The sequence below is a fragment of the Rattus norvegicus genome, chromosome 3 (assembly GCF_036323735.1).
Source record: "Rattus norvegicus strain BN/NHsdMcwi chromosome 3, GRCr8, whole genome shotgun sequence".
Classification (NCBI taxonomy): Eukaryota; Metazoa; Chordata; class Mammalia; order Rodentia; family Muridae; genus Rattus; species Rattus norvegicus.
Genome location: NC_086021.1, coordinates 100,373,513 through 100,395,352, shown reverse-complemented (window position 1 = coordinate 100,395,352; position 21,840 = coordinate 100,373,513). Strand labels below are relative to the sequence as shown.

At 51.9% G+C, this 21,840-nt stretch overlaps 2 protein-coding genes across 4 annotated transcripts in view; both read left to right on the top strand.

Annotated features, from left to right (window-relative positions):
• The window catches only part of Alkbh3 (alkB homolog 3, alpha-ketoglutarate-dependent dioxygenase), a 34,525-nt gene extending 34,114 nt beyond the window's left edge, over positions 1-411 (top strand). For 2 of the 3 annotated variants that reach the window (XM_039105433.2, XM_006234585.5), the window contains one exon: positions 45-411. In XM_039105433.2, coding sequence (XP_038961361.1) covers positions 45-164 — 120 coding nt within the window. In that variant the 3' untranslated portion in view covers positions 165-411. The remainder of the gene's footprint in view (positions 1-44) is intronic. The other variant, NM_001014180.1, reaches the window with a different exon arrangement.
• Positions 412-18,635: 18,224 nt separating this feature from the next.
• Positions 18,636-19,879, top strand: C3h11orf96 (similar to human chromosome 11 open reading frame 96). Its single transcript, NM_001110055.3, has one exon. It carries the CDS (start codon positions 18,912-18,914, stop codon positions 19,281-19,283), a length of 372 nt encoding a protein of 123 aa, NP_001103525.2. The 5' UTR covers positions 18,636-18,911; the 3' UTR covers positions 19,284-19,879.
• Positions 19,880-21,840: the final 1,961 nt, after the last annotated feature.

Below are 21,840 nucleotides of genomic sequence, written 5' to 3'. Positions count from 1 at the left end.
AGACTAATAAAAATGCTGGACAACTATTTATATTTCTCATCCAGCACCGAGTGCCCAAGGAATACCACTCCAGAGAACGGAGAGTAAACCTAACCTTTCGGACCGTTTATCCAGACCCAAGAGGAGCCCCCGGTGATACTTCTGCAGAGCTGCCACTGAGGTGAGGGCTGTGCACCCAGCAGCCCCTCCCCATCTCCCAGAAGCACTTCCAGAAGCTGCTGCGTGTACCTCCGTGATGTGGCTGTTTGGAAATTGTGTTTGCTTCTCAGGTCCTATTCCTCCTGAATGAGAGCTACCAACACTTCATGCTGTCCGCATGTCTACTATAGGGACAGTTACTTGAGACAACTCTCTAAATCAAGGGTTGTCCTTAGGCAAATTAAAAACTGCTCTGGCTGTGCTTACAGATGATTTGGTCCAAAAGCTTTTTTCTTCCTGCCCTGTCCCCTTTAATTTGAAGAAATACAAATGGCCTTGTGCCTCTGGGGAAGGTCTGAGCATGTTTGTTCCTTATGACGTTAGCAAAGTGGGGATATAAACATGTGTCAGTGACTCTGGAGCCTTCCACAGGCAGGCAGCTGCTGAGACCCAAACAGAGGTGGCTTCTGGGCTTTGTTGAAGTCTTCCTTGACTCCTTAACCTCCGGGCTTGTGTGTCACTGTAATGGCAAGCTGTGTATTCGGGGCGCTGTTCATCCAGCTGCATCTCCCAGCTGTCAGTCTTCCTGGGCACACTTAGGTTACAGACCTCTGACTACAGAGAAGGCAGCAGCACGCTCCATCCACTCCACAGGCAGTCCTACCTGGCACCCCTGTAAGGAAAGACAGTGCTGTCCCCTGGAAGCAAGGAATAACCAAGAATGTCGGGGGAACCAGGCTGAAATTTTGGTTGAAGAACAGCAAATGCCCTGTTAGGAACAGCTGTTCCAATAGATTAGTTTCCCCTAGAGAATTCCTTGAGTCATTTAAACCCAGGCCAGATAGAATCAGAGCAGCCCTGCAGGGAGTAGCTTGGATGACCTCATGGCTCTTCTACCTTAGATTTCAGAAGCCTGTGACTAAGGCTCTTCTGACTCAGTGTTCCCTTTCACTGGGTGCCTGAGTTCAAGGGTTGGCCTGTGATGTCACCAAGGTTTCCAAAGCAGAATGGGGCAGCTGCCCCTTGTTGCATCATAAAACACATGACTCGTTGACCTTGACTCAGGAGTAATGTACCAGATTAACTCAAACCCAGAGAAGAGTGCCTGTCAGGGGATGAAAGTGGGACACGGGTTAGAGTTTCTCTTTGTCCTGGAGGGAAATTTACTGTCTTGGTTTTTAATCCTGTTTCCATTCCACGCTGTAAGATGAATGGTCCCCATGACATGGAAAGGTGCCAGAGGCTGGGCAGGCTTGCTCGGGTCAGGTGGGGCGAGTCTGAATGGATCTGAACAGACTCTCCGGTTCCTTGTGTTACAGTCTGGGTTTTAAAAGTGTGTAGAGCTCCTTTTGTAAGAAATCCTAAATCTGGATACAACTTGAGCATCATACTAAGCCTTCCGAGGAAGAAGGTATGAATCACCATAAACAAGCCCTCTATTTAATCTCCCAGCTGTTCCCCCATTAGTGCCAAGAAAACCTGGCCAGGGTGTATGGTCAGCCTTGATTAGGAGTTTGTGACTGAGACTGGAAATTCTTCCTTTCTTCCTTATAAATGGAGACTGGCAGGTGGCTCCAGGTCTTCCAGCACCCCACCCCCACTGTAGGGGCTCCTCTTCCTGCTTTAGAGCAGAATTGCTCTGCACCCATCAGCTAGTCTGTCAGACCACTGAGAGGCTGTGGTCCTCCATCTAGGTTTTATGGGCAAAGAGCAGTCATAGCTTCTGTTTCTTGCCCTTCCTGTAGACTCCCTTGTGCAGTCAGTGCCAGATATTTCCACCGCTAGGACCCCATGCCTTCTCAAGTATCAAGCAGGCTCTTGCAGTAAGACAGAACTAGAGTTTAGACGAAGATCAGTAATGCACCAGCCTGCAGCAGATCTTGCCCGGGAACTGAGGCAAACCTGTTTGCTGACTCCAAGCACACGAAGCAGAGCAGCTGAGCAGTGCGCAGGTTTTGTTTTAGCGTCCTCCGTCCTCCGTGAGCTTTGGTTGCCTGCAGGCTCTGCCCTACGAGCTTCTGCTCAGCACCTCATCGCCCCCATCCTGATCCCACTGTAGAGGTGAGAAGCTGAGCCCCTAAGAAGTATTTTAGTGCACTTGTGGTGGCAGAGATACATTTCAAAGGCTAATTCCACAGTTAGTGTGCCCTTCCTCATCCATGCTGACAGGGGGCGGAATCAGTCTGCTGAGCCATAGCCAGCTGCAGGCCAGATGTGTGTCCCCCGACTTCTAGTACATTGGGGCAAGTGCCTGCATCTCAGATGTCCTTACCCAACATGGGCTTCTTGTCAGAAGCTCTGTGGCCCACTGCACTAGCAGTGTCTTTAAACTGGGGGAACTAGTTTGGGCAAGGGTTGGGGGTAGAAGTCGTGTGCTGTGAGTTTAGAAACAGTCTTGGACAACATCCCCAGCAAGTGGCTCCTGAGCATAGCTAAGCAAATGCTCCTCAGACTGCCCCAGGCGGGTGAATTCCCCCCAGTTTCTTCTGTCATCTTAGTGCATGGGACCTCGGATGGTGTGCACACTACGCATGAGGCATCACATCTCCCGTCAACAGCCGGTGCACCGGCTTTACCCCAGAAATGCAGCCAGCCTCCAACCACGAGGGTTCGGGTTCACTAGCTCAGATCTCTAACATATGGGTCACAGTTCACATGTGAAGGAGTCCTCTAGTCCTTTCCGCTAGCTCCACTGCCTAGAGCCTGCTCTGAATCGCATCAGTAAAGAGCCCAGGCTGCCGAGCCGAGCCGTGTCACAGCAGCCCTGAAAGAGTTAAGTAGGTCTGCAGTGAGCACAGTGCCCCCCTGTGACTGTTTCAGGGGAAACCTGACAGATGATGGGCTCCTGCTCTGCTGGGAATATTTCTTCCTTGAGTTCTGGCAGCCTTTTCTTGGCCGCAGAGTCCCTAAGACCCACTTTGCCTTTTCTGGTCATAAACACTTAGAGTGTTGAATCTGAAGTCTTGATTACTTTATTTTTTAACGGTTCCTTTGAAAAGCCAGTTGTTTCCATAGTGATGCATTCTGTTTAAGTCCTTATATATGATTCCACCCACAAGCTCCCACCAAGGGACTAGTTCACAACTGCCCTTTCCCCTAGCTTCCCATTTTCTCTTACAGACACACACACACACACACACACACACACACACACACACACACACACACACACGGGATAGGGGGTGCTGTCAGATTTGAGCTACTGGAGTCCATTCTTAGATAAGAGCCCTGGATCTGGTAGACAAATGACTTTGATGTGTATCAGGATGGAAGGCTAATGGTGCTTCTCCCAGCTGAGTTAGTAGTCACAGGCCTGGACTGTTACAGAGCCTTTCCCTGCCTGTGATCAGAGCCCGGTGTTGGGCTAGGCTATTTGTATATAATTTGGGGGTTGGGCAGTTTCAGAGCATCCAGCTAGGAAGCAACATTTGTAACCAGCATCATCAAAAGGATGACTTTTGTGCTGTCACTCCCCCTCAGGGGAATGATGATGTCACTCAGCATAGGGACAGTCTCATCCTCAAGAGGCTTCCAGAATGTGTCACTGTTCAAGCAGAGCTTTGGTCCCCAGTTCGACCCACTGGATTGGCTCTGTAGACAAATCCCCTAGTGTGAAAGGGATGGGAGCCCAGGAAGTAAGTACGCTGCTGCCTGCTGCGCACATTCCTTCAGACCTGAGTAAAAGCAATTCCAGGAGTTGCTCATTTGTAAGTGCTCTGGGGAAGTGTAGCACGTAGAGGACTTAGGGGATCCTGGCTCTTGTCTGTGAGTCAGCGGCAGAGCCAGATAGTAGCCGAACTCCTGGGACTGCTGGTTCTTGCCCTGGGCATGGTGAAGAGACTCTGGGCGCAGACAAGAGGGAGCGACCAGCCGCGGGAGCACTGGAGAGCCGCGTGACCCGGGCTGCAATTAGCCTCCCACCGCAGGAAGGCTGTGGGCGTGCGGTGACAATCTCGCCGCCCCGCCGGGGTCTCCAGAGCACGTAATACCTTGCCCTTCCGAGAGGCTGTAGCGAGGAGGCGGTGCCCCGCCTTCCCTGCCTCACCGGGTGCCAGCCTCACTACTAGCTCCAAGCCTGCTAGAAGAAAAGACCCCTCGGGAGCCATTCTGAGAGGAAGGTTGTATTCTCCCCCGCTGAGGATCAACTGTGGGATAGTTTGTAAAGAGTAGCCTTAGGCTTTTCAAACTGGACCCAGAGATGTTCCCACCGCAGGACCACCCAGGCAGGACTGGAGAAGAGTCTCTTGGGGTGCCACCTTTTGGCCTGCAGGTTTCCCCCCAAGCCTTCAGCTTCCCCTCGCTGTCAGGGAGAGGGAAGGAGAGATTACAAACCATCGAGGTTGCTGGGAGGTGAGACAGAGTTCTGAGCCCCTCATAAGAATTTCCTTCATGGCCCGAATCTTGCCGGTCTAGGTTAGACTATTGTCCTCACTGAACAGGCTAGAAGGCTGATGCATAAAGCACACCAGGGGAACAAAGCAGCCCTGGAGGTGACAAGGTTCATCCAACACTCCCAGTAATCTAGTGAATGAACACACAGCAGCCTCTGACAGGCCCCTGGGCCTATGAAGCAGCCCTGCAAAGGTCGGTGTTAACATCTACATACTGCACCAACCAAGTGGCTTCATTGCACCTTGCAGGGTAACAAACCTCCCTTTCAGCCACAGTACTGCCTATAGGACAGAAACAGGGAGCAACTTGACAGAACCACTGCAGAGCTCTTGGGAGTGAGGTAGAGAGAGCTTCAGCCTGAGTCATGCAGACCTGGGCTTTTGTGTCCCAGCTCAGACCTTCCAGAGTTACCCAGGAGCAGCCAGTCAATCAACCTTCCAGCCTCAGTCTCCTCAGCCATGAGGTGAACACACGTGCAAGCCTCCTCTCAGAAGTCTTGAAAGGGTTGACATCTGACATTTCACATGCCCTGCTAACCCCAACCATGACTTATGATGCATGGGTGGTCCTTTTCTGATACAAGGCCCTCTGACCATGCCCATTCCCTGGGTGTTCCCTGCACATTACTGCTGTTGCAGGCATTGAGGTTGGGGGTGGGGAGGCTTTCCAGAGAATGGGCAGAATGAAAATTGTGGGGCTAATCATATTAAGAACTGATTACACTTAAATTAAGTCCCCCACAGACATTCAAGCTGAAGAAAGCTCTCAGGTGCCGAAGTGGCCTAGCACTGATGCTCAGCTGGCCATTGGCTGCCCTACCACATGCTCCCCGGGTAATTGGTCTAACGCACACCTTATGGCTGGAGCCCAGGGCCCCACTGCTTTCTCCCATGAGATCATTCTTTGACATCCGCCAGGCCCACAAACAGGTCACCCACTGATTAATTACAGAACAAATGCACCCCACCCCCACATTGTTTTCTCTTCTCCCACTGGCTGGCCTTTCTACATCCTCTACTGAATGACTTGGCCTAGAAGATGAAACAAGACTGCTAGGCTTAGAGCTGTGTTCACGACTGGGCTCTTCTGTCCAGAGACTGTTGGATGAGGTGGTGGATAGATAAAAAGGAGAGACAATCTTTTCCACTTCAAATGGAAGCAACCAAGGGGAGCTGGATTTTCCTTTGCAAAAATTAGTTCTTTTCCACTTCTTACCTCAAAAGGAGTGTGCATTCTTTGTGAGAAATTAAAAAGAAAGAAAATCTTTGTAACTCCATAGCTGGAGAAGGCAAGCCCACATTTCCTGGTACTTTTTCTGCACATCTCTGTACTTTACAGTGAATTTAATCTTGTGCCTTGGTGTGAGACATTCGTTCTTATCTCCAGCATTCCCGAGAGGTTACCCGGTTCAGGGAATGGGAGTGTATGGGAAATGTAGTCCTCATATAGTAGCAATGTATGGGGTATGTGGATCCCTGGGGATATTGGTGCTGTCTTTACAACTGGCTGCTTCTGATTTGGAAATTGTGAGGGTGGACGTTGGGAGGCAGGACGGCAGCCCAGCTACAGCCCAGATATTGGTCTTACCGAGATCTCAGTTCAAACACAATGATAGCAGGTAGCACTCCCACCAGGCACCTTGTGAAGTGCTTTACATGTGTTAATGTGAGGTGCTTTTGTGTGTGTGTGTGTGTGTGTGTGTGTGTGTGTGTGTGTGTGTTCACATGGCCACATGCTTTATACATCCTCTCAGCAGCCATGAGGTACTATTATGTGTATGTGTGTATGTGTTTGGGCACGTATATGCACATACCTATGAAGGCCAGATGTCAACCTCTGGTTTCATTCCTCATGAGTCCTTGATATATATATATATATATATTAAAACAAGGTCTCTCATTGGTTGGTCTGAAGGTTGTTGATTAGGCTAGGCTGGGTGGCCTTTGCCTAGTGAACCCCCATGCCTCTGTCTTCCCAGCGCTGAGATTCTTTACCATCTGAGCATCTCCCAGAATCCAAGGTGCTATTTTTATCACCACTTTACAACAGGAGGAATCTAGCACCGCCCTTATCTTTAGTACCGCAGCTGTGTGCAGCCTCTCCCAACCTTTGAACATTCTGCGGTTGCTCCCCAGAATACATTTTTTAAAGTGGGGTGGCCGCTTAGGCATAAAAGACTGTGTATATTCCTGAGGCTCAGAATACATAATGCAAGTAGTTTCCAGAAAGATTCATCCACCTGCTTGTTCTTCTACACAGGATTTGAGCCTGTCTGTGGCAGTAAGCTCCAGCTGTGTACCGGGTCCCACCCTCGGTATTCTCCAGCACTCACCTGCTTGAAGGAGAAGCAGCCTTACCCCTGACCTTGGGAACTTAGCACATCACAGCCAGTGTTAGGATAGTCACTGTCGTATTTTGTGCCACTCGTGGAGAAAACAAGACCCGCTGTTGAAGAACCACAGACGTAGGGTAAACGTGAAGCAGTGGGCTCTGAGGACCATTGCAGCAGTAGGCAGAAGAGGCAGCATAACGTGGGGGAGTGGTCAGGGAGGCCTCTCTGATGGAGGAGGCACTTAGAGAATAGGGAGGCAGACTCTGCAGAGTATAACAGCTCAAACCTCATGAGCAGGGAAGAACCTGAGGTAGCTTGTGTCTAGAAGACCCGTGTGTGAAGAGTGTCAAGCTGGGTGAGGTAATGAGAGGGCACGATGGACCTGGATAGTGCAGAGAGCTTGCCTGAGCAGGGGCTTGATGATGGGGAGCCTCTAGGACTTCAGGGTACTTTAGGAGTGCAACCAGGATTGATGAAGTTTGATTCTCATGGCTCCCACAGACTGTTCTGAATGCTTGTTCCCTGGCTAGTGACACTGTTTGGGAGGCTGTGAAACACCTAGAAGATGGGTCAAGCTGGCAGAAACTATTGGGGTCAGTCTGCTAAGGCTATACCTGCTGCATTCCCCCTGCTTTGTGCTCCCTAGTCTGCCATGGGTGTACAGTGTTTCAGTCACAGCCTCCAACAACCATGAACTCCACCAAGCCCTTCTCACTATGATGGAGTGAACCCCTTTGAAACCAGGACCCCAAATTTATCTTTCTTCACCCAAGTTGCCAGGTATTTTGATGTTAGGGTAGCGAATGTCACTAAGATAACGATGCAGAGGGAGATATGGAATCATGTAAGATCTGTGGAGACTGTGGCAGGCAGAGCTAGGTATCTGGGCGGCCCCCGGGGATGGACAGAAATGTACCAGGCATCATTTCTATGGAGCAAGAGAATAGGCAGACCCGAGACTCATGCTGTGAGGGTAGAACATCTGTGTTAGTCCTGAAGGCATTTGGGTGGGGACCATAGAGTCCACCCATGGCCAGTCAAACTTCACCCTCCCTATGGAGGCTACTCTGCAAGCAGGCAGGGTCTGCCAGCCACCGAAGGGCTGCCCCACCACCCCACCATGTCCTTGGGTAAAAGGTGCCTTAAGGGCTGCTTCTAGAAGTGGATGACAGTTCAAGGCATCTCTCCTCAGAAGACTTCTGGGAGCTGAGTGCTTCATAATATCTGTGGTAGCAAGTGTAGAGGTGGGCAGAGAAGGCAGGTTCCCTGTACTACGCAACGTGGTTCTCTCAAACTCTACTGGCAGGTAGACTTCCAATAAAGTCAGGTCTCAGCTCCTTCCCTTAGGACTTGGTGGTTTCTCTCCATGTGGACCAGACTTGTTGCAAGGACGGAGAGAAACAATGTTTGTCTGTCTGATGCCAGCAGCCCTTCTGTGGACCAGTGAGTGATATGGAGGAAAAGGCAGAGTGGGCAGAGCTTGTAGGGCTCTGGGAAGGACTCACCTTCACAGAACAGCGGCTGTATGCGCAAGTCTAGGACAGACTGGGGGAGCAGGACCCAGTTTGTTGAAAAGAGATTGGGGCAGCCACAGCAGGGGGGTGGGGGAGACACATCGTGGACACCAGTAGAGGAAAAGTAGAGGACTAAACCCAAGTGTTTCCATGGAGAAGGAAAAGCAGTGACAGAGATTGGGAAGGGACAGTCCTGATAGGAAGATGCTCGAGAACATTCTGTCACAGCAGCCAAAGTTCTCTCCCACCTTGTTATTAACTCCAGCCAGACTGGATTCTCCCCAGTTAGGTCAGGAACAGCGAAGGACCACAGTTTCTACAGAACAGACAGTGAGAAATCAGGCCCGTGACTCAACTGCAGGAGCCGGCTAGGTGATCATCTGTCTCAGGCTCCTGGGTGAAGCTTTTTCTTACCTCAGATCTCAGTTTCCCCAGATGGAGTACACTGCCCCAAGAGCCTACTCTCCCACCCCAATTCACTGCCTGGTATCCCCAGGACTCTACAGCCGTCTACCAGGTGGCTGCCTGCAGCACTGAGTGGGAATAAATCCTGAGCCATTTCTGTTACTGTGGGAAAGCAGTAGTGGGCATGGATGTTGTCTGTACAACTACTCTCCCCCATGCTTGAGACTATAGACTGTACCAGCGAACACTCATTCTTGCTATGAGAAAAATGACTGTCAGTTGATTGACAGTTGAGACTCTAGAACCTTTCCTGGGCCCAGTGGACTCTTTTTTTACCTCACCTGCTACAGACTCCTTCCCTGGGGAGGTCCAGCTGTCACCATGTAGGTAAGACCGTCGGAACTTACAGACCTGGGTTCAAACTCCCAACCCACCTCTGCCTGGCTGTGGAGCCTCTGGGAAGTTTCCCCCATCTCTGATTCTGTTTCAACAAGAACTTGAGGGTAGTATTCTTTCCTGGGGTGGGGATGCAGATTTCTGGGAACACGATAGTCACACCTATTCTACACTGGAACCAGGGCCTGAGATTAATACTCAGGAAAATCAAACATTGAGGTCCAACCAAACGACTGGCTGGAGCAATGGCCGCTGTTCCTGCTTGAAGAATTCAAGAAGAACATGCCTTCTGCTTTTGGAGTAGCCATTTCCAGCGTGTGCTGAGAGTGGTCTATGCCCCAACACATCCTAAGAGTTCAGAGACCTAGCACCAGCAGAATCTGCTGGTACCCACAGTCTGAGTAGGGCACATGCCGGCCTGAGGAAGAGGGGCTCTGGGCCCCCAAGATGTGCCAGCAACCGAGTGCAAGGCTGACTGAGAATCTCATCGCAGGGTCAGCCTAGCACATCGTGCAGCAAGGTATCTTTCCAACCCCAATCTGTGGACTCCATTAAGATGTGCACCCTTGATAAGGGCCCAGGTTTCAACACAGTGTGTTCTTATAAATTACCGAGTTTGATCCCTATAAATGCCCCGACCAGGATGATACAGGCATGAGGCTTCACAATCTCAAGGTGGCAGAAGAACGTTCTAGCAAGTTCTAGAATCAGGACGTGCAGGGAGGTGGTCTTGAGCTGCTGCAGTGTAGGTTGATGTCCTTATGCAGGTGAAGGCAGACACAAGATAAAACGAGGCCTGTCATTGGATGAGAAGGAAAGGAGGCGGGAACAGAGGTTTAAGAAGGAGAGGGAGGAGGAGAAAGGAGGAGAGGCAACACTGCTGTTCATCCCCATGCTTTGACTCAGGACCAAAGCCTTTGAAAGTCCTGTTCACTGATGTCTACAAGGCCCTCCATTCCTCCACCTTTATGCTAGAGACAGCTGTGGGCCAAGGACATCTCTGTCATCCAGAGACTACTGGTCCAGACCTGCCCTGTCCAAACTTTGGAAAGTGGTTCCTTCCTGGGCCCCTGGATTAAGAGACATACTCTTACTTATATTGACTTTTGACAGCTGCAGGGCCTGGGACTTTGAGATCCCAGATGACTTGCAAGGTCCCACAGTGGGGACAGTGGAAGCCCTTTTCATGGACAACAGAGACTGGATTCTGCCTGAGAGAACCTCTGGCAGTCTGCCTTTATGGTGCTGGCTCCAGCTGCCCTCTGCTTAAGGAACTTTGAAAGCAAGGTCTGCCACTTTCCCTCCCCACCTCCACTGGGTCCTTTCAGTTGGATCTCAGTGTTTTCCAAGTTGTCCCAACCTGGTGGACGAGTAATCCTTCTGCTTCAGCCTCCTGAGAAGAGACTTCTTTCATCTGGAGACTTAAAAATGTCGTCAGGGCTTGCTTTATAGAATACACATTTCTGGCTCAGGGTCCAACAGCAGCAGAGAAATGCCTTAAGAGGCTAGGGCATGTTCCAGGGTTTGAGCTTCCCCATCTGCCTAGATGGGGTGGAGCTGGATGGATCTAATCCTGTTCCCAGGAAACAGTGAGGTTTGGGATGAGGGCCAGGGATAGGCTCTACCCTTACTCTGTTGTTTGTTGTGTTGTGTGGCTTTGGTCCTCAACCCTGTCCTCTCTGGCCTTCTCTGGCTTCATCTCAAAAGATTACAAAGATATCCTGCCTTGCTGTGGTGGCTGAGGAGAAACCATGTTGCAAAGTTTAAGAATGTGGGGACACAATGATACTCAGACCTGTAGGAAACACAGAGACATGGACCTAGGTGGGGAGCTGTGGCGAGAAAATGCCGTTAGCAGAGACATTTCTCTCTCAAGCATTGCTGGGCCACAGGCTGGACAGGATCTTCAAGAGGGTCTCTTGGTCTCCCAAGAATGTCCAACTTTCAACCTGGATCTGTTGTCCCTCGGGACTCCTGATGGGAGCAGCCCTGCCATGCTAGCCCAGCAGCCTATCAGCAACTGGTGTCCCATTGCCCAAGGGACGGTGCAGCCCAGATTAGAGAGTGATCTCATCACTGCCTGAAGAAGACCACAGGTTCTGACTTGAGGCCTTCCCTGGCTCCTCCCTTCCTCTCTGAATGTGCCTCTCTGCCCTCTCCCTTTTGCCTGCTCCTTGCTCAGTGCACACTAAACCCCCCCACCCCCCTCCTGGAGCTTGCTGAGGATCGTCATGGCAACCCTCCAGCCAAATTATTGAAGCACTTTTTATGCTCCCAATTGTTCCAGACAAGTGCTAATTCTGAGTGAAGAGAAGCAGTTGGTAGGATGCTGAAGTCAAGGGCTTTGTGCCAAGGGCCTGCTGCAGGGTGGAGTGAACACCAGTGGGAGAGAAGGGTGTGAACAGGAGGAGGTTTGGCCATCCAAAACAGCCTATCTGCTCCCTTTCCCTTCTCTTATGTCCCATTCACATCATACACACAAACAGAAACACATGCACGTGCACACACACATATAAATGTAGACTCATGTGCACACATGCGGACACACACACACACACACACACACACACACACAGACACACACACACACCCCTCAAGTGGCTAGAAATACCCAAAATTCAGACTGACTTAGATAGGCCATCTGAAATACTACCTCTCATTGAGTACCTAGATCGCAGAGAACCACTCTGGGAAAACGTTAGGGTAAGTGGGAGGCTCTAGCAGCTTCTCATAGCTTTGGATCATTGTAGGTATGTGCCAGTCCTGAGGAGGACCCTGAATTATCGTCCTGTCCTTCTTCCTGCTATGATGTGTCCTTCAGGGCCTGGTCTTGGCTCCTAAGATACCCTCACATCCTGCTGTCAACCACCCTGGAGCAGCATGCTAGGGCCTCCTTGAAAGCAGAGCTATGGGCATAGGAGAATTGATGGCAGCTTTTTAAAAGCCTGGCTCCGCCCAAAAGCCAAAGTGTGGGCAGGGACAGTGGAGGGGGTGGTGCCAGCAACCTTTCCTGTGTGCTGCCATTTTCTTACCCCATCTACTCTGGGTGGACTGGGCCTTCTCCCTCAGCCACAGCCTGGCCTGAGAGAAAGCACTTGCTTCTTGAAAATGGATCTCTTTAACCCTGCATCCTCCCCCAAAAGAGTACAGACTCAGAAGGGTTCAGAGAATCTAGGAGTAGACTCTTGGCCTCATAGGTGTCGCTGCAGCTTGGGGCTACTGAGAAGTTCGACAGGTTCAAGACACAGGTTGTGAGCGACTGAATGGGTTTAGACATCCAGACGCATCTGACATCTGGTCTGGTTCTGGTTCTGGTTCTGTCAGAAGGGAGATTGCAGAATACAGTGGGCTGGAGCAAACCGTGAGCCTGCTCCTGAGTCAAGCAGACCTGGCTTTGGGTTCCTGCCTCAGGGCTTGGGTGGTCATGGCAAAACACCAAGCTTCCATGGCCACATTCGTAAAGCAGGTATGGAGTTAGGAGCCTGCAGAGGAGTCCAGGGGATGTTTTAGTGAGATGATGCACAGAGTACAATGGGCCCAGAGTCTGCACATGGCAAATGCTCAACTGAGCACATTGCTGTGGCCCTCTGTGCACTCATGGCTACAGTCCTGACGAGAAGATGACTATCGTACATCTTTAATGTTAATCCCCCAACCCAGGGCATGCAAGCAAGGCCGTGTATAAAATTGGATAATGCCCCCTGCCAGAGCGCCCAACCTCCACAAATTCAGCCCAGTGGCCAGCAGGAATCCAGTCCTGAGCAGCTCCAGTATGGAGACCCATCCCCAGATTTGTCTGCCCCACCCTGTTCATGACAAACAGAAGGCTTTACCTATAATCCTAGCACTTGGGAAACAGGGGCTGGAAGATTGGGAGTTCAAAGTCATCCTTGACTCCAGCAGGCTCTGAGCCAGTCTAGGTTGCATGAGATCCTGAATCAAAAAACCAAAACCGGCTGGAGAGAACTAAGTCAGTGAAGTGCTCACCCCACAAGATAAGAACCTGAGGTTGACCTCCAGCATCCATGTAAAAAGCTTGGCACAGAGGCCTACGTCCAAGGTAGGCCAGGTGGAGAGAAATACCTGAACAAACAGAAGGCACTTGTCCTTTTACCTGTTGAAGACGGGTAGATGGGAATATATCAAATACTGGGTTAATGTCCCCAGAGGCATCCTGGGCCTTCCTCTTGGCAATAGCACCCAATATGCAGTCCAACATCAGGACTTTCACCTAGAAATCCGACTTCAGTTCCCTGTGGCTTAATATGACTTCTTTGAGGCTGTGAGTCAGGCAGGGAGATAGACACTGAGCCCCTAGATGTCCTGTGGAGTCGGGGTTTTTCCCTGATCCCTGACATTATGCTCTACTGAGGAGGAAGAGGAGCTGGGAAGACTCAGGCATGAGATCATAAGGACAAAGAGGGCTTCGACTTCATGCTAGCCCATGTTTAGATCTCTGAGGCACTGCTCACTTAGACCATCGACCCCAAGACTTTACATAGGCTTCCCAGGTGCGAATTCAAGAATCAGAGTGACCCACCCATGGCATAGCAGGGTCTAGAATATAGTTGTGTCTCCTCTAAACCTGACAGTAACCCTTGGCTAGCTCTTAGGGGTGGAGTGGAGGTGCAAAAAGGACACCTTTGATGGGGCTGGTTCTTGAGCCACTCTGAGTTGGAGATGGAAGAGGGCAGGGCAGGGCATGTGACCAGGCAGTGTGGGTGCTCAGATTGGCAGTTTCTTTACTCTTGCCATCTGGTTAGGGCGGTGCTGGAATGAAGATGCCCCATAACTCAAGCATGCTAGGTTAAAAACTGCCACTGATCACACAACAGCCCTCAGGTTTTGAGGGCAAATTCCATCTCTCTACCCTCTCTGTTATTCCCCAGGCAAGGAGGATGACCTCGTGGCTAATTTGGGCTGCTTACTGTGAAGCACGAACTTCCTATTCTTGCTGCCCTACACCAGGATCAGGAAATCCCCATTGAGAGTGGAGAGGGACTGTCCAGGGCAGCTGCCCCCCCCCCCACCACCGGCTGGGAAGTTGGAACCAGGAGAGCTTCCTGTTAGAAAGGAAGACTTGGCAGAGACAGCATGGACTGCTGGGAGCCCCCAGAAAATGGTGAGCTTAGTGGTTGTCCATTCCAAAAGGGCTTGTGTGCCCTATTGTGTGCCAGCTCCTCCCGGGTGCTGGAGAAAGGCAGTGACTAGTGCTAAAGTCCAGGGAGAATGAGAAACAACACGCACAGCAAGTATGCAGAGTCCTAACAAGGAGATGGATACATTGCAAAGTAAAAGGGGGACTGAGGGGCTACCTTGAGGAAGGTGATCAGGAAAGGCTTCACATTGTGGAGGAGGCAACTGGAGCTGTGCTGATCAACAGGTGGCTTATCTAAGGCTATACCGTGGCTTCTGGTAGAGCCAGGCTGGGATGGGCCTCTAGACTATCATCCCGTGAGAAGCCTTCTCTTAGATTCTGACGTTTTCTCTTGGTCTCTCTCATTGGCCTATAGCTCGTTCAGTAACCTAGACTGTTACTCAGGAGCTGTCCACCATGTTTTATTTTATTTCTTTTAGACAGGGTCTCTCATTGACGTGGCATTCACCTATAACTGACTGGCCAGTGACCAGGGTTTACCTCACTCCACCTCCCAAGTACTGAGATTACAAGCGTATGTCACCATATCCCGCTTTTTCTCATGAGTTCTGTGGATCTAATTCGGAGCTTCATGCTTGAACAGCAAGCAGTTGACTAACTGTCCCCAGCCTTCCTCCTAGTATAGGCCTGTCCCAGCCCTCTGTCTGAAGAGTGAGTCTTTTCCCAGGCCTCCACTGTTGATGGTCAGGATGAATCCCAAAATCTTCACTTCAACCCTGCAGGCCTCCCCTAAGCCCCACTCTTTCTGAACATCTCCACTTGGACATTTCATGAGTCTCCCAGGACAATGTTGTGTCAATATAAAGACTCCAAATTAGAATAGCTTTAATATAGTTGTTTTCTCATAGCACTGAGGAAAGTTCAAGCCGGTAGACAGCTCAGCTCCATTTAGCCTTTGAGGAACCCAGATTAATGGTGGTACTACTGTCGTTAACATAATGTTCCCATGATTGCTTCCTTGCTGGTCCCACCAGAGGGAGAGAAAAGTCACAGAAGTCATTTCCCCTTGGGCAGGTGAGGTGGAAGTGACATGCTGTTGCTAAGTGACCCCCTTGCTAGGGGGAGGGGAGACATTGAGGAATGTGACTTGGCTGTGTAGATTAGCTAGAGGGCTCTGCCCAAGCCTACTCTCAGAAACCATGGGAGGAAGCCCTGTGTGGATGACCCTGTTGCCCTCTTTATCCCTGACCCCTGGTTGAACTGGCAGTTGGTTGCCAATTCACCCTCCCATTCAGAACTGTCTGTCTTGGGCTCCCAGAGATCAGCCTTGCAACTTTGTTTGTTGGTGATACAGACTCCCCCAGGACCTTAGCTGGCTTCAGGTTTATCTGGTTCTAGACAGTTCCACGTGGCTGTTAACTGCTTTCCTGACAGTTACTGTCTTTATGGCCAACCCATCCCCTTTTCACTGTTTTCCAATGAGAGTCACCACCATGGACATCCAAAATGATAGATTTGGATGACACCTCTAACGTACAATTTGGCCCCAGCAGTGATTTTGAAGACTTAATCTTTGGCACCACAGACAGGCTTTAAGAGGCTCTGGTCCCTGGTCTCATCATCTGCCCTTTGGATGTCTAAGTGTCTTTTGCAACACAAAGGACATCAATTTTTCTGGACTCTATTTCTGCCTGCCTCTTCTCGCAAGCCAGCCAGTCGCTTTCTTGTAATATCTTGCTAAATGCAGCACCAAGCAGGCGACACGTGCAAAAAAAAAAAATTTCTTTGGCTCTTCTCGACCATTTTTGTAGAATCACATAGGCTCAGTAGGCATGCAGTGTGACTCCCCGAGTGCCGTGATATCATCAGGGACATAGCTTTTCCTTCGGGGTAGCCATACTGATATCCAAGCAATGCAGTGCAGAGAACAGCGCCTGAAGTTTTAAGATGCAGATTCACATCGTTCTTTCACCGGGTATAATTCTGTTGTGAACATCTTGGACCTCACACAGGCAGGAAATGAGTTTCGATGGGCTGCTGGCAGACTTTACCCCCATAGTTAAACAGTACCCTTGAATACTTACCGGAGCCAAATGCATAGAGGTTAGCCTTGGTCCCTGTGACCCATCCCACACCATACCTTCAGACAAACCACAAATCAAACCATTTCCCTGCATCTCTGTGGCCTCAGTCCTAATGCAAGGCTTTAGTGGACTGAGTGAGGTCATGTGACCTAAGGTCACATCTAAGTGGGTACCCTGTTCTTTCTCAGGCTTGTCTCCTCACAATATTCAGAGTGAGCTTTGAAAAACATCAATTGGAAACAAAAGAAAAGGAAAACATCAATTGGAGGAACTGTTTCAATACCATTTCGTGGTGGTGCCCTCGTGGTTAAATTCTGTTTCTATGACATGCTCTCAAGACCTTAAGAAACTGTCGCTGCTTGTCTTTCTCCCCTGTTCAGTCACACAGGCTGCCCCGGGGTTGCCGCACTCACCAATCTTATTGTTGCCCTAGTGACCTGTACCAGGGGTCCTGATGTCCAAACACTTTCTTCCTTCCTTGGCACCCATGTGTTCCATTCCTTCATCACTCCCCCATCAGCTGTTTAATTCTTCACCTCAGTGTAGTAGGTAAGAGTGAGCACTTGGGGTCCAGGATGCCTGGACCTCAGCTCTGCTGACTAACTGTACGACAAGTTGCTTAGCCCCCCCCCCCCGTGCCTCTGTCCCCCCAGCACAGCCGTGCACAGCAGTGCACAGCCGTGATAGTGACTCTGGCTACCCAAGGTTGCTGAGAAGATAGCATAGCGCACACTTGCACTGAATGAGTCAATGCATAACCAGAACTTGCCTCGAGTGCTTGGCGGTGCCACCCACTCTGGGACGTCTCTCCTGGTAACTGGCTCTATATACCTCCCTCTGCATTTCCAACAAGACACCACCAGTTCTGGTTGATGTTTTCATGCTGCCCTCCCACCAGAATGCAACTTTTACGAGGGAGTCTGTGGGCTCCTCCTTTGCCTCTCTCCCTGTCTCGACAAGCTCTCATGTAGCCCAGGCTAGCTTGGCGTTCTCTCTACAGCCAGGGCTGGCTTTGAACTCCCGATCCTCTGGCCTCCATCTCCCAAGGGCTGGGATTACAGGTGTATATCACCACTCTGGATTCAAGGACTCTTTCATTGACTCCCTGAGCCCTTGCACACCGTCTTATTAGGCTTCTGGTAGGTGGATATATCTGGAGGCCAAACCTCAGAGACCCTCCATTACCAGAGACCATGAGTTTCCTCCTGGCCAAAGCAAAACTCACACAGTTACCTTCTGGGCCCCTGGGGCAAGTGCAGGGGCTACCCTGTGAACCCTTTCTCCAGTCTTGGGTTACTCACCGGTGGGGTTTGGCTTGGGAATGCTACCCTTAGCATTAGCCTTCGGAGTCCACCCTACCCTTTTCCTTCAGTTTCTAGTGGACTAGTTAATTAGCCCTTCCGAGCCTCCCTTTCTCGTGTGAAATTGAAGGAATACTAATTATCCCACCCGGCTGTTAAGAGGATGAACAAGATAATGTATGTACAGGGAGCTCGCTAGCAGGCTCGGATAAAGTGCTCCAGATGGGAGCTATTATTATTGTTGTCAGTGCCCTGTTTAAGTGCCACTCTGCGGTTCATGAATGGGGGTGCTGGAGGGACATGGGGTGGGGAAGAGTGTGGAGAGAAGCATGTAGAGAATGAAAGAACTGGAATGGAATAATGGGCTGTGTTTGTATTCGTGCGTAAAGGAGTGTGTGTGTGTGTGTGTGTGTGTGTGTGTGTGTGTGTGTGTGTGTGTGTGTAGTGGACGGCGTCTGGGGAAGGGGTGGCAGGCTTTCAGAAGCCCGCCCATTTCTCGGAGCTCAGCCATCGGGAGCTGGGCGCCCTGGCTGCGGAGACTGGCAGGAGAGCCAGCAGCTGTCCTGTGGCCAGCGCGCCTGAAGAGGTACCAGGGCATAAGAGCCTGTGCCTCTGGAATGATTGCAGCTGGGAGCCAGGGGAAGCGATCTGAAACCTCGTGGCCGCTTGGGTCTATGCAGAGTTGGACCTGGGGTTATCCTAGAACCAACAACAGTGGCGGCTCGGTTCTGTGGGTCCGGGAGCAGCGGGTGCTCTTGCTGGATAGACCGTGGCGGGCGGGGCTCGCCTTCCGGAGCGTGGCTGGCGGGCGGTGCCGGGGAAGGGGCCGTTACTTTCCCAGAGTGGCGGGGAGGGCGACGTCAGGCGGAAGGGCGCGGGGCGCGCACGCTTTAAATGGCATTCGCTGTCATCCGAGCTTGCAGCCGTGTGGGCAGAGGCGGGCTATATAAGCGGCTAGGCGGGCTGCCGCGGGGCACACGGCGACAGAGACAGCGGCGGCAGGGAGCCTCTCTGAGCACCACCGAGCAGCGCAGCTTAGCCCCGCGTCCCCCGACGGGCCCGCCCGCCCGCTATCCCTCTCCAGCAGTGCCGGCTCGGGCCAGCGAGGCCCGCCGCCACCCCGCAGCAGATTTGGATCCCCCGCCCGGAGAGCCCCAGGCTGTCGCCTCCCGGGGGACCCCGGAGCCGCGGCCGCCCCCGGAGAGCCCGGGCGCCCAGCCGCCCCCCGGCCCCGCAGCCGCCGACGGCGCCATGGCGGCCGCCAAGCCCGGCGAGCTCATGGGCATCTCTTCTAGCTACCAAGCGGTGATGCCACACTTCGTGTGCCTGGCCGATGAGTTCCCGCAGCCGGTGCGGCCCGCCAAGCTGCCCAAGGGCAAGGGCCGGCTGCGGCGACCGCGCCAGTCCCGCTTCAAGACGCAGCCGGTGACCTTCGATGAGATCCAGGAGGTGGAGGAGGAGGGGGTGTCCCCGATGGAGGAGGAAAAGGCCAAGAAGTCGTTCCTGCAGAGCTTGGAATGCCTGCGCCGCAGCACGCAGAGCCTGTCGCTGCAGAGGGAGCCGCTCGGTAGCTGCAAACTGAGGAACAGCCTGGACTCCAGCGACTCCGACTCGGCGCTGTGAGGCGGTAGCCTACTTGGGGACTTGCTCCGCCGCCAAGCGCCGAGCAACAGCGGAAGCATCCGGAGGGGACCCGCGCCCCAGGCGGCCACGACTACCCGGGATCAGCTCCCCTCACTCTCTGGGACTGTAGCCCGGCTGCGGATCAGCCGGGACCCCGGAGCGCGTCCGGGGACGCCAGGGAGGGGAAGCCGCTTTCTTTGCCCTTGTAAATGTTTATTTTTTAACTCTTTCCCAGTACGAACTCTGCGGTGAGCGTGCGCGGGAGGCGGCCCGCGCTGAGTCGGCTCGCCCGGGGTCGCCGCTGCAAAGGCCTTTGGCTCGCAACTCCGATTCTGCACACCGCTCCACTGTGCATACCCCACCCCCAGCGCATACCGGTTCACACTCACGCCGACACTCTCACTGAACACTTTTATAATTGTTGAGCTGACCGAGGGGACTTGGGGCGCTGCGCGGCTGCCGCTGCAGCCGAGGATTGATATTTATTTTTGCATTGCAATCGCTGAAGGCGTTTTATTTAATGGTCTTTTTACCTGGATGTTGTCTGTGAGGCGTCCGAATGGACACAAATAAAGCCAATATATTTACACTGTGCACTTCTCCGGGCTTTGGACTTCTTGAACCTTAGGGTTCCGGTCTGGAAGGCAGAGGAGGAGGGAATGTGGATGAGGGAGGGGCATGGAGGGTCAAGTGGAGGTAGCTCACAAAACTTCTCCGAATTGAGGTGACACCTCCGGTGCTCTTGTCCACACAGTCTGAAAGGAGAGGGTGATGTTCTGAGGATGGAGAGCGCACTCCTCTGCAGTTGACCTCCCAGGGAGGTCCAGGTCACCTAGCACGCAAGATTCCATCCCGCTGCCCTTTCCTGGCCATGGTTTCTTTGGGGGAGTGCTGGGATGTCGCAGGGGACCGAATCCGAGCCAACAAAGGGAAAGTCAGGCTGGGATGTTTGAGCCGTGGTACCCGAGGGGAAGCGAGAGCGTGGGTGAGCATTCGCTGTCCCCGCAGGTGAGCGATTCTTTCCTCCGGTCCTCGCCCTCTCAACCCGCGCTGAGTCAGCTCTGTGCCGGGCGCACCTGCGCTTCGGGTGATCAAGTTCCTTCCTCCCTCGCTTTTCCTAGACCTCCTTGTAGCTTCCGCTGAGGGAGAATCAGAGCCTTCAGGCGCCAGGTTCCCACCGCATGCGTCTTGGTTTACGGAGAACAAACCTAGCAGACAGGAAGAAACCACAAGGAGTGTGGAGGGTTGAAGATTCTTCTGACTCTGGCTCTGCTTTTCCTTCCCAGGGCTCTTCAGCAGCCGTCCCACATTCCACGTCCCCGGGGCTAGCTATGTAGAGTGTCGCGTAGCGGCAGGTGGCGACCGGGTAACAAATAACATTCCCCTAAGAAGAGTCTGGGTCATATCCAACCCCTGACCAACCCTACAGGATCAGTCCAGTGCTTGACTGCCCTGAGAATACATGCTAACTTTGTTTAAAGGTAGCCCGGTCTCTGTGCTCAGGCGCCCCCTAGTAATGCGTGTGTGTGTGTGTGTGTGTGTGTGTGTGTGTGTGTGTGTGTGTGTGCGCCCCGCACTGTCTTCCTGACACACAACCCACTTAGGATCTACCCTTCCTCCTTACACTTCTACCTCTTGGCGTCCTACATCCGCAAGCCAGAAAGCAGCAGAAATGAAACAAACAAACAAAATAAACACGTTAGTTATGAAAGGATGCCTCCCTGACTGGCTCAGAAATGGGACAAGTGACACTAGGTCCTGGTGATTGGGGTCTTTAGCCCCCACCACAGCCCGTGAGAACATCATGATATTCAAAATGGCTCCAACTGTGACAGGAAGCCTGACAGAAGGTCCTTAGCTGCCAGGACCTCACTTTTGAGAGGCAACTGTGGTTGATACCAGTCATTGCTGCAGCCAGGCTGGGCTGGACTGAGCTCCAGTGTTGGGGACAGTCCACTAAGGACTTTCCTGCCCCACCCCCACCCCCGTTCTTGTCTTAGTTCTTCAACTGTGGCTCTTTTTCCTCCTGAGAGTTGAATGACCCTGGCATCTGGATGGTATCCCTATCTCACTGACAGGCCATGAATGTCTCCATGGGCTGTCCCAGCCCACGTGGAGGGTTATTGTAGGATCCATATGAAGCCCTCTCTGCTCAACCACTGGTGGGAAGTTCTTCTGAAAGTTGGTGGGTTAAAGTGAATCAAAAGGCAACAGAGAAGCCATGAGTTCATCATCTGTACTCCCTGAGAAGTGGGCATATGTTTAGTGGTGGTGGCTGTGGTGTGTGACAGATCTTATTTACCTTGGCTGGCCTCCAGATCTCAGTGCAGTGGAAGGCAGCCTTGAACCCCTGCTTCTTCTGCCTCCACTGCCCAAATGCTGTCAGGATAAGCATGTTTCACTAATTCCTGTCAGGTTTTCAGATTATTCTAATATTTATTGTCCAAGAAATATTTGTTCCCTATAGTGAAAAATTCATCCTTCACGATCCCACCGTCCTGGGTGAACAGATGGGCGTTTTGGGAGATGTGTCTAGGTGTACATTTTTGGGTTCTTT